At 47.6% G+C, this 12,809-nt stretch overlaps 1 protein-coding gene across 1 annotated transcript in view; it reads right to left on the minus strand.

The window, feature by feature from the left end:
- Positions 1–976: 976 nt before the first annotated feature.
- Positions 977–12,809, minus strand: part of LOC139553480 (dual specificity calcium/calmodulin-dependent 3',5'-cyclic nucleotide phosphodiesterase 1B-like) — a 53,497-nt gene continuing 41,664 nt past the window's right edge. Inside the window, exons 7-14 of the mRNA XM_071365845.1 lie at positions 11,325–11,425; positions 9,057–9,182; positions 6,378–6,479; positions 5,965–6,085; positions 5,301–5,382; positions 3,864–3,981; positions 3,502–3,638; positions 977–1,832 (exon numbers count right to left, since the gene is read on the minus strand). Of these exons, the coding sequence (XP_071221946.1) occupies positions 1,774–1,832; positions 3,502–3,638; positions 3,864–3,981; positions 5,301–5,382; positions 5,965–6,085; positions 6,378–6,479; positions 9,057–9,182; positions 11,325–11,425 (846 nt within the window). The 3' untranslated portion in view covers positions 977–1,773. The remainder of the gene's footprint in view (positions 1,833–3,501; positions 3,639–3,863; positions 3,982–5,300; positions 5,383–5,964; positions 6,086–6,377; positions 6,480–9,056; positions 9,183–11,324; positions 11,426–12,809) is intronic.

Consider the following 12,809-nt stretch of genomic DNA (forward strand, 5'->3'; position numbering starts at 1 on the left):
ACAGTCACAACATATCTCCAGAATTGTACTACCCTTTAACATTGCCCATATTACATTTAACATACATGTTACCCATGCTACCCATGTAACCCCTGCTACCCTTTCTACCCATATTACCCCTTCTACCCATGCTACCCATGCCACCCATGTTACCCCTGCTACCCATGTTACCCTTGTTACCCATGTTACCCATGTTACCCCTGCCTCCCATCTAACCCCTTCTACCCATGTTACCCCTGTTACCCATGTTATCCATGTTACCCCTGCCACCCATGTTACCCATGCTACCCATGTTACCCCTGTTACCCCTGCTACCCATGTTACCCCTGCTTCCCTTTCTACCCATGTTACCCCTTCTACCCATGTTAGCCCTGCCACCCATGTTACCCCTGCTACCCATGTTACCCTTGTTACCTATGTTACCCATGCTACCCCTGCCACCCATGTTACCCCTTCTACCCATGTTACCCCTGCTACCCCTGTTACCCCTGTTACCCCTGCCACCCATGTTACCCCTTCTACCCATGTTACCCATGCTACCCCTGTTACCCCTGTTACCCCTGCCACCCATGTTACCCCTGTTACCCCTGCTACCCATGTTACCACTGTTACCCCTGTTACCCCTGCTACCCATGTTACCCATGTTACCCATGTTACCCCTGCCACCCATGTTATCCCTGTTACCCCTGCTACCCATGTTACCCCTGTTACCCCTGCTACCCCTGCCACCCATGTTACTCCTGCTACCCATGTTACCCCTGTTACCCCTGCCACCCATGTTACCCCTTCTACCCATGTTACCCATGCTACCCCTGTTACCCCTGTTACCCCTGCCACCCATGTTACCCCTGTTACCCCTGCTACCCATGTTACCCCTGTTACCCCTGCCACCCATGTTACCCCTGTTACCCCTGTTACCCCTGCTACCCATGTTACCCATGTTACCCCTGTTACCCCTGTTACCCCTGCCACCCATGTTACCCCTGTTACCCCTGCTACCCATGTTACCCCTGTTACCCCTGCTACCCATGCCACCCATGTTACTCCTGCTACCCATGTTACCCCTGTTACCCCTGCCACCCATGTTACCCCTTCTACCCATGTTACCCATGCTACCCCTGTTACCCCTGTTACCCCTGCCACCCATGTTACCCCTGTTACCCATGCTACCCATGTTACCCATGTTACCCCTGCCACCCATGCTACCCATGTTACCCATGCTACCCATGTTACCCATGCCACCCATGTTACCCATGCTACCCATGTTACCCATGCTACCCATGTTACCCATGTTACCCCTGCCACCCATGTTACCCCTGTTACCCATGCTACCCATGTTACCCATGCTACCCCTGCCACCCATGCTACCCATGCTACCCATGTTACCCATGCTACCCATGTTACCCATGCCACCCATGTTACCCCTGCCACCCATGCTACCCATGCTACCCATGTTACCCATGCTACCCATGTTACCCCTGCCACCCATGCCACCCATGCTACCCATGCTACCCATGCCACCCATGTTACCACTGCTACCCATGTTACCCATGTTACCCATGCTACACACATGTTCTTTGTTCCGTTTCTTCATCAATGTTTTCCTAACTGGTTAAACAATGTGTTTGGGTAAAAACATATTTGGTAATTAGCAAATAACATGACCAGCATGTGTATTTCAATCCTCATTAAAATGACTATGGTTTCCATATGGTTTCCATGGGCATCGTACTACATGAGAGGGCCTCTCTACTGTTGAGCATCGTTACAGCGTTAGAACAGTTCGTCTTCACCAGTCGGCGGCTCCTTCGTCACGTTCTGATCCAACATTCCTGAGAGGGGAAAGCGATGGAATATAACAATATGATTGAGCCACAGAGGACTGGAAGAAGAGCCATGTCTACACATCTGTTCATTTCTCTACTACCTCCTCAAGCTTTATGTAGATGAAAGAGAAACACTTCCTGCATCCCAAATTGGACCCTATTTCCATATGTAGTGCACTACTTTTGACCAGGGCACATAAGGCCCTGATCAAAGTTAGTGCACTACATACATACATGCTCTTTCGGACTTACACATGGAATATTTATAAGGCCATGACAAAACCCCAAGAGACTTAATTCATTAAACCAACCCTGGACCCCAATCATGAAATGGTAGTTTAATTGGCTAAGCTCGCGATGGGCAACCACGCCCACCCCTGAGGTATAACAAGGTAAGGTTGCCCACAGGGGTAACAGGGGTAACATGGGTAGCAGGGGTAACATGGGTAGAAGGGGTAACATGGGTAACATGGGTAGCAGGGGTAACATGGGTAACATGGGTAGCAGGGGTAACATGGGTAACAGGGGTAACATGGGTAGCAGGGGTAACATGGGTAGCAGGGGTAACATGGGTAACATGGGTAACAGGGGTAACATGGGTAACATGGGTAGCAGGGGTAACATGGGTAGCAGGGGTAGCATGGGTAACATGGGTAGCAGGGGTAACATGGGTTGCAGGGGTAACATGGGTAGCATGGGTGGCAGGGGTAACATGGGTAGCAGGGGTAACATGGGTAACAGCGGTAACATGGGTAGCAGGGGTAACATGGGTAGCAGGGGTAACATGGGTAACATGGGTAACAGGGGTAACATGGGTAACATGGGTAGCAGGGGTAACATGGGTAGCAGGGGTAGCATGGGTAACATGGGTAGCAGGGGTAACATGGGTAGCAGGGGTAACATGGGTAGCATGGGTGGCAGGGGTAACATGGGTAGCAGGGGTAACATGGGTAACATGGGTAGCAGGGGTAACATGGGTAACATGGGTAGCAGGGGTAACATGGGTTGCCCACCCCTGAGGTATAACAAGGTAAGGTTGCCCACCCCTGAGGTAGAACAAGGTAAGGTTGCCCACCCCTGAGGTATAACAAGGTAAGGTTGCCCACCCCTACGGTATAACAAGGTAAGGTTGCCCACCCCTGAGGTAGAGCAAGGTAAGGTTGCCCACCCCTGAGGTATAACAAGGTAAGGTTGCCCACCCCTGAGGTATAACAAGGTAAGGTTGCCCACCCCTGAGGTATAACAAGGTAAGGTTGCCCACCCCTGAGGTATAACAAGGTAAGGTTGCCCACCCCTACGGTATAACAAGGTAAGGTTGCCCACCCCTGAGGTAGAACAAGGTAAGGTTGCCCACCCCTGAGGTATAACAAGGTAAGGTTGCCCACCCCTACGGTATAACAAGGTAAGGTTGCCCACCCCTGAGGTATAACAAGGTAAGGTTGCCCACCCCTACGGTATAACAAGGTAAGGTTGCCCACCCCTGAGGTATAACAAGGTAAGGTTGCCCACCCCTGAGGTATAACAAGGTAAGGTCGCCCACCCCTGAGGTATAACAAGGTAAGGTTGCCCACCCCTGAGGTATAACAAGGAAGGTTGCCCACCCCTGAGGTATAACAAGGTAAGGTCGCCCACCCCGGAGGTATAACAAGGTGTTGGTAGAAGTCTGTCACATTACCATTGGAGCCACTCTCCTTCCATTTGAACTTGTTGTCCTCTGTGTGTCGTGTCCAGGTGGATCTGAAGGTGACCAGTTCTGAGGTGATGTGAGCCAGGCTCCACTGTAGTCCTCTGGAACTCTCCTTCCACAGATTACTGGAGGGAGACAACAGCTAGTCGTCAGCAGACCTGGGTTCCGATGTTTCTTTTGTTTTTCTTCACCAAATACTTTTTCCCTGTTTGATTGAGCCGACCTGAATTGTGCAGAATGGGCTCTTTGGGACTATTCTGTTGCGTCCATTGCACCAGGCAAACTTAATCAAGCACGAGTAAATATCAGAAAGAAAACCAATACATGTTGGGATATGTTTTCTGGGTCACCTATGTCGATTGCAGGGGTCTGGTGGGCCTGGGTTGTCTTCCACCAGGGGAATGACTATCTTCTCAGCCATGTCAGTCAGTAGGGAGAATGTAGGGTCCACTATGAAGTCTATGAAACCTACAAGAGACATGGAGTCTTATGAGGACAGTTTAGTACATTGTATCCAACACATATATATATACACACCTCAGCAATGAATGGATCAGTGTTCAGTAATGAATGGATCAGTGTTCAGTAATGAATGGATCAGTGTTCAGTAATGAATGGATCAGTGTTCAGTAATGAATGGATCAGTGTTCAGTAATGAACAGATCAGTATTCAGTAATGAATGGATCAGTGTTCAGTAATGAATGGATCAGTGTTCAGTAATGAATGGATCAGTGTTCAGTAATGAATGGACCAGTATTCAGTAATGAATGGATCAGTGTTCAGTAATGAATGGATCAGTGTTCAGTAATGAATGGATCAGTGTTCAGTAATGAATGGATCAGTATTCAGTAATGAATGGATCAGTGTTCAGTAATGAATGGATCAGTATTCAGTAATGAATGGATCAGTATTCAGTAATGAATGGATCAGTATTCAGTAATGAATGGACCAGTATTCAGTAATGAATGGATCAGTGTTCAGTAATGAATGGATCAGTGTTCAGTAATGAATGGCCCAGTATTCAGTAATGAATGGATCAGTGTTCAGTAATGAATGGATCAGTGTTCAGTAATGAATGGATCAGTGTTCAGTAATGAATGGATCAGTATTCAGTAATGAATGGATCAGTGTTCAGTAATGAATGGATCAGTATTCAGTAATGAATGGATCAGTGTTCAGTAATGAATGGATCAGTGTTCAGTAATGAATGGATCAGTGTTCAGTAATGAATGGATCAGTGTTCAGTAATGAATAGATCAGTATTCAGTAATGAATGGATCAGTGTTCAGTAATGAATGGATCAGTGTTCAGTAATGAATGGATCAGTATTCAGTAATGAATGGATCAGTGTTCAGTAATGAATGGATCAGTGTTCAGTAATGAATGGATCAGTGTTCAGTAATGAATGGATCAGTGTTCAGTAATGAATATATTAGTGTTCAGTAATGAATGGATCAGTGTTCAGTAATGAATGGATCAGTGTTCAGTAATGAATGGATCAGTGTTCAGTAATGAATGGATCAGTGTTCAGTAATGAATGGATCAGTGTTCAGTAATGAATGGATCAGTATTCAGTAATGAATGGATCAGTGTTCAGTAATGAATGGATCAGTATTCAGTAATGAATGGATCAGTGTTCAGTAATGAATGGATCAGTATTCAGTAATGAATGGATCAGTGTTCAGTAGTGAATGGATCAGTGTTCAGTAATGAATGGACCAGTATTCAGTAGTGAATGAATGTGTAAGGGGATGATTTAATGAATTGTAAAGGTATTTTTAATGACCTATCTGTGACTCTGCGACTAGGGTGCTGTTCCGATCACACAGTGGAGAGAAAGGAAGACCTAGTTCTGCCTCTCTGTCACCCTCAGGAAGACAGAAAGAGAGAGAACACATTTCAATGGGCTTTCTAAGACACTCAACAACGAGCAAGATAATCCAGGAATAGTCATAAAATTAAACCGAACCATCACAGTACACAAGGCTATCCAGGACTGTCACAGTACACGAGGCGACCCAGGTCTGCCACAGTACACAAGGCGACCCAGGTCTGCCACAGTACACAAGGCGACCCAGGACTGTCACAGTACACAAGGCGACCCAGGACTGCCACAGTACACAAGGCGACCCAGGACTGCCACAGTACACAAGGCGACCCAGGTCTGCCACAGTACACAAGGCGACCCAGGTCTGCCACAGTACACAAGGCGACCCAGGTCTGCCACAGTACACAAGGCGACCCAGGTCTGCCACAGTACACAAGGCGACCCAGGTCTGCCACAGTACACAAGGCGACCCAGGTCTGCCACAGTACACAAGGCGACCCAGGTCTGCCACAGTACACAAGGCGACCCAGGTCTGTCACAGTACACAAGTCGACCCAGGTCTGACATAGTACCCAGTCAGGAAAATCCTGTCCCTAGTTGTAAGTTCAACCAGTGGTCCTACCTGTCTGAAGAACTCGTCCATGAGGGCTTTGGTCCAGCGAGAGTGTAGACCCCAGGGCTTGGAGGGGTGGCTGATGTCTGCAGTGTGCAGTAGTAGGGACAGCGCTTTGGGTTTGTCCACACTGTTAGTCACAGGAAACAAAAACAGCGAAGAGTTATTTCTGGGTTTGGAGGAGAAACAAAACTCTCGTACTTTCATGTAAATCGTTGGAGTTACTGGGCGAGTTACACACACTCTATCAATTCAGTTGACATTAAGTGCTCTTCAAGTAAAAAAAAAAAAAACAGTAATAAAATCCATCAATATATCTAAAACAATTGTCTAATAGTGTCATGTTCCATACATTCGTCTCTATAGCAAAGTCAGTTCTATCTCCATCTTTGATCATGTGACGTGGGTGAAGCAGCACCTACCCTTCCTGCTGCTGCAGACACCCCTTAATGGCTTTGACCTGGACGAGGTGAGACGACATGTCTGTAGCCAACACCATCTCTATCACCAGCGCTCGCAGCTCCCTGTCACACACACACGCACACACACACACACACAGACACACACACATACATGCAAACACATGCACATACACACAGACATGCACACACGCGCACCAACACACACACACACACACACACACATACAGACATGCGCACACACACACACACACACACACACACACACACACACACACACACACACACACACACACACACACACACACACACACACACACACACACACACACACACACACACACACACACACACACACACACACACACATACATACATACAGACATGCACACACGCGCACCAACACAAACACACACACACACACACGCACCAACACACACACACAGACATTCACACATGCGCACCAACACACACACACACATGCACACACATGCACAGGATTCAGAGAGGGGGGCAGTGCGGGAGGGGGAGAGGAGCACAGCGGAATGGGCTGTCATTTGGGAAGCAGAGTCATTCTGCATTCTGAATCCTAAAGATAATCCCCTGGGTTGTAACCTTCTCAGACTGTCCTGATGGGTTTCCCCGTTCCCATGGTAACCTAGATGTGTGCTGCTCAGAGCAGAGCTGTTGTTCCATTTGCTTCTGTCTGTCTGTCTGTCGGTGTCTTTCTCTCTGTCTTTCTCTCGGTCTGTCTGTCTGTCTATCTGTCTGTCTGCCTGTCCGTCCCTCCGTCTGTCTCACCACCTCTACCTTGCAAAACAATAATTTAGCCATTTTTGCTGGGCAGTTCGGAAGTCAATGAGGCATGTACTGAGGCATGTACTGAGTCATGTACTGTGCTGAGGCATGTACTGAGTCATGTACTGTACTGTACTGAGGCATGTACTGAGTCATGTACTGAGGCATGTACTGAGGCATGTACTGAGTCATGCACTGTGCTGAGGCATGTACTGAGTCATGTACTGTACTGTACTGAGGCATGTACTGAGTCATGTACTGAGGCATGTACTGAGGCATGTACTGAGTCATGCACTGAGGCATGTACTGAGTCATGTACTGTGTTGAGGCATGTACTGAGTCATGTACTGTACTGTATTGTACTGAGTCATGTACTGTACTGAGTCATGTACTGTACTGTACTGTACTGAGTCATGTACTGTACTGTACTGAGTCATGTACTGTGCTGAGGCATGTACCGAGTCATGTACTGTGCTGAGGCATGTACTGAGTCATGTACTGTACTGTACTGAGCCATGTACTGTGCTGAGTCATGTACTGTACTGAGTCATGTACTGTACTGAGCCATGTGCTGTACTGAGTCATGTACTGTACTGAGTCATGTACTGTACTGAGTCATGTGCTGTACTGAGTCATGTACTGTACTGAGTCATGTACTGTACTGAGTCATGTGCTGTACTGAGTCATGTACTGTACTGAGTCATGTACTGTACTGAGTCATGTACTGTATTGAGTCATGTACTGAACTAAGCCATGTACTGAACTAAGTCATGTACTGTACTGTACTGAGTCATGTACTGTACTGAGTCATGCACTGTACTGAGCCATGTGCTGTACAGAGTCATGTACTGTACAGAGTAATGTACTGTACTGAGTCATGTACTGAACCAAGTAATGTACTGTACTGTACTGAGCCATGTACTGTACTGAGTCATGTACTGTACTGAGTCATGTGCTGTACTGAATCATGTGCTGTACTGAGTCATGTACTGTACTGAGTCATGTACTGTACTGTATTGAGTCATGTACTGTACTGTACTGAGTCATGTACTGTACTGAGTCATGTACTGTACTGAGTCATGTACTGAACCAAGCTGAGTCATGTACTGTACTGAGTCATGTACTGTACTGAGTCATGTACTGTACGGAGTCCTGTAATGTACTGAGTCATGTACTGTACTGTACTGAGTCATGTACTGAACTGAGTCATGTACTGAACTGAGTCATGTACTGAACTGAGTCATCTACTGAACTGAGTCATGTACGTCTGACCAACACAGTGCTGCAACAGGCTATTATGTATTTTTTAAAGACGATTGATTGACCAATCTGTGTTAAAAAGGTGCATACAAAAACATCAAATAATACTGTGTGAGAGATGGTACATTAGATAAGTTAGGGGGTAGTAAACTAGTCATGTAAAATATACAGATGTAGGATCTTAATAATTTGATCACTCATATGTTGCTGAGAATGTTCCTGCGCTTCAGGAAATGCAAGCTGGAGGGCGGAGTGTCTGCGGGTTTTCCCTCCACCCTTGTACTTAATTGATGAATTAACGTCATTAATTAGTAAGGAACTCCCCTCACCTGGTTTTCTAGGTTTTAATTGAAATGAAAAAACAAAAACTCATAGACACTCAGCCCTCTGTGGAATGAGTTTGACTCCACTGTTGTAGTGTATTCAAGGTTTAAAAAGATGTCTAAGGTTTTTAATTTCCACTTTAAAATGTCAGACTTGATTTGCCATAACAAAACATTTATCAACCCCTTTAAAACATTTACATTAATTATAATCCTCATAATAATTCTATTTTCCTGTTGCTGCAGGATTATTTTCCAGCTGTAGTAAACTGTCTCAAACGAAGATCTGTATCGTTCTTACATCCACTCTTCCCTGGAGAGGTTCATGAAGATGTTGGCCTGGTCGTCTTGGAGAAGACGGAACGCAGCACTAATGTGGTGGCTCTCCTGGACTGACCGGTCGTTGTAGATCATAGCAAAGTCTGACCTACAGTACACAAAACACACAAATGGAAAACATTCATGAAGTACTGGTTAGATAGCCTGGTCCTAGCCTAGTCCTAGCCTGGTCCTAGCCTTGTCCTGGTCTTGTCCTAGCCTAGTCCTAGCCTGGTCCTAGCTTGGTCCTGGTCTTGTTCTGTCCTGGTCCTAGCCTGGTCCTAGCCTGGTCCTAGCCTGGTCTTGGTCTTGTCCTAGCCTGATCCTGGTCTTGTCCTAGCCTGGTCCTGGTCTTGTCCTAGCCCGGTCCTGGTCTTGTCCTAGCCCGGTCTTAGCCTGGTCCTGGTCTTAACCTGGTCCTGGTCCTGGGCTTAGCCTGGTTCTAGCCTGGTCCTAGTCTTGTCCTAGCTTGGTCCTAGCTTGGTCCTGGTCTTGTCCTGGTCCTAGCATGGTCCTGGTCTTGTCCTAGCCTGGTCCTAGCTTGGTCCTGGTCTTGTCCTAGCCTGGACCTAGCCTGGTCCAGTTTTTGTCCTAGCCTGGTCCTAGCTTGGTCCTGGTCTTGTCCTAGCTTGGTCCTAGCTTGGTCCTGGTCTTGTCCTGGTCCTAGCATGGTCCTGGTCTTGTCCTAGCCTGGTCCTAGCTTGGTCCTGGTCTTGTCCTAGCCTGGTCCTAGCCTGGTCCAGTTCTTGTCCTAGCCTGGTCCTAGCTTGGTCCTGGTCTTGTCCTAGCTTGGTCCTAGCTTGGTCCTGGTCTTGTCCTGGTCTTAGCATGGTCCTGGTCTTGTCCTGATCTGTCCTAGCCCGGTCCTAGCCTGGTTCTGGCCTTGTCCTGGTCCTAGCATGGTCCTGGTCTTGTCCTGGTCCTGGTCTGTCCTAGCCCGGTCCTAGACTGGTCCTGGCCTTGTCCTAGCCTGGTCTTAGCCTGGTCCTGGCCTTGTCCTAGCCTGGTCTTAGCCTGGTCCTGGTCCTGGGCTTAGCCTGGTCTTAGCCTGGTCCTAGTACAATGATCTGTGTGTGCTTTGGATAAATCATCTGACTGCTGTTGTCATGCCTTGAACCCTAACCCTACAGATCTGGGACAAGGTGATAGTTTGTCCTGGGTCTGTCTTAAAGAAACATGTTTAGCTTGACAATGACAGTGGGAGGATGTGGCTTAAGCACATACAAACCAGGCTAATAGTTAGGAACATCCAGCATCACTGGGTGACTGTCTAGTAATAAAAGTGGTGTTGATGAGAGAGTTAGATGTAAAGGACTGTAAAGGAACAGCAAGTAGTTCATAATTTCCCTGATCAAGCCCACTGTCTAAAGTCATTTGCATACGTGTTTATTAAGCAATTTAAAAAAAAAATGGATAATAATGTCAGAGCTAAACCTTGAGATTCCCTCAGGGCCAAATACTGCAAATACTGCACAAATACTGCACAAATACTGCACAAATACTGCACTCTTTGTATTTATTTTATATGAGCATGCATTTTATAGGAGAACTGCATGCTCATAACTTCGAGCTATCTAGCTGATGGCAGCAGGCCCTCATGTTTTGTTCCCAAAATAAAGAGGTCATCTGTGTGCCAGGATACAGAGTTCTTAGGTCCATCTGTGTCTCTATGTGGAAAATCTACTGCTAAAAATACTGCCTTCCCTCCATAAGATATGTTTGCTTAGGAAGGAGTATGCAGGAGTTGTAAGCAGTTGAGAAACGATCTCTCTCTTTCTCTCTCTCTCCCTCGCTCTCTGTCTCACTCGCTCTTTTTCTCACACACTTTCTCTTTTTCTCTCTCTCCCTCTCAATCTCACTCTCTCCCTCTCAATCTCACTCTCTCCCTCTCAATCTCACTCTCTCCCTCTCCCTCTCCTTTCCCACTCTTTAATACATTCGTAAACACTTCAGTAATCTAATAGAATCAGAGAATAAAAGTTTGGCGTAGTCAGCAGGGATACTAATTGCATGGTTTTGTCTTACTTGGTGTTAATGTGGATTCAATTTGACTCTCTCCCACTCACTCTGAAATCAAATGCATTTTACTTTACTTTCTCTTGGTGTTAATGTGGATTCAATTTGACTCTCTCCCACTCACTCTGAAATCAAATGCATTTTACTTTACTTTCTCTTGGTGTTAATGTGGATTCAATTTGACTCTCTCCCACTCACTCTGAAATCAAATGCATTTTACTTTACTTTCTCTTACTTGGTGTGAATGTGGAAGTTGTTGGTAGTTCCCGTGTGTTCGTAGTCATGGATGGCCGCAGCAAACAGGGACGCCAGAACCTCCAGTTCAGTCAACCAGTGCTGCACGTGAGACCCACACAGATACCCTTGCTATAAACATCATATATACTCAGTGGCCATTTTATTAGGGAAATCACACCATTCACAATTACATTTTTCTCCTACAGACATTGAGTCCCCTTGGCCGTGGTTTGCTATATAAAACAGACAGACAGGCATCGAGGCGTTCAGGAACTCTTCGATTGAACGTTAGAATGGACCAAATGACCTAAGCGACTTTGAACGTGGTATGATGGTCAGTGCCAGACGCGCCACTTCCAGTATCTCAGAAACGTCCGGCCTCCTGGGCTTTTCATGCTCGACAGTGTCTGGGGTTTACAGAGAACGGTGCGACAAACACACATCCAGTCAGTGGCAGTCCTGTGGGTGAAAACAGCTTGATGATGAGAGAGGTCCAAGGAGAATAGCAAGAACCGTGCAAGCTAACAGGCGGGCCACAAACAGGCAAATAACGGCGCAGTACAACAGTGGAGTGCAGAACAATATCTCGGGGATGTGCAACTCGACGGGCCCTTGTCACGGATGGGCTTATTGGGGATGTGCAACTCGACGGGCCCTTGTCACGGATGGGCTTATTGGGGATGTGCAACTCGACGGGCCCTTGTCACGGATGGGCTTATTGGGGATGTGCAACTCGACGGGCCCTTGTCACGGATGGGCTTATTGGGGATGTGCAACTGGACGGGCCCTTGTCACGGATGGGCTTATTGGGGATGTGCAACTCGACGGGCCCTTGTCACGGATGGGCTTATTGGGGATGTGCAACTCGACGGGCCCTTGTCACGGATGGGCTTATTGGGGATGTGCAACTCGACGGGCCCTTGTCACGGATGGGCTTATTGGGGATGTGCAACTCGACGGGCCCTTGTCACGGATGGGCTTATTGGGGATGTGCAACTGGACGGGCCCTTGTCACGGATGGGCTTATTGGGGATGTGCAACTCGACGGGCCCTTGTCACGGATGGGCTTATTGGGGATGTGCAACTCGACGGGCCCTTGTCACGGATGGGCTTATTGGGGATGTGCAACTGGACGGGCCCTTGTCACGGATGGGCTTATTGGGGATGTGCAACTCGACGGGCCCTTGTCACGGATGGGCTTATTGGGGATGTGCAACTCGACGGGCCCTTGTCACGGATGGGCTTATTGGGGATGTGCAACTGGACGGGCCCTTGTCACGGATGGGCTTATTGGGGATGTGCAACTCGACGGGCCCTTGTCACGGATGGGCTTATTGGGGATGTGCAACTCGACGGGCCCTTGTCACGGATGGGCTTATTGGGGATGTGCAACTCGACGGGCCCTTGTCACGGATGGGCTTATTGCAGCAGACGACCACACCGGAGTGGAAAAACAGGATTTAGCGTAAGCAGCATGAGTCCA

The sequence above is a fragment of the Salvelinus alpinus genome, chromosome 2 (genome assembly GCF_045679555.1).
Source record: "Salvelinus alpinus chromosome 2, SLU_Salpinus.1, whole genome shotgun sequence".
NCBI lineage: Eukaryota > Metazoa > Chordata > Actinopteri > Salmoniformes > Salmonidae > Salvelinus > Salvelinus alpinus.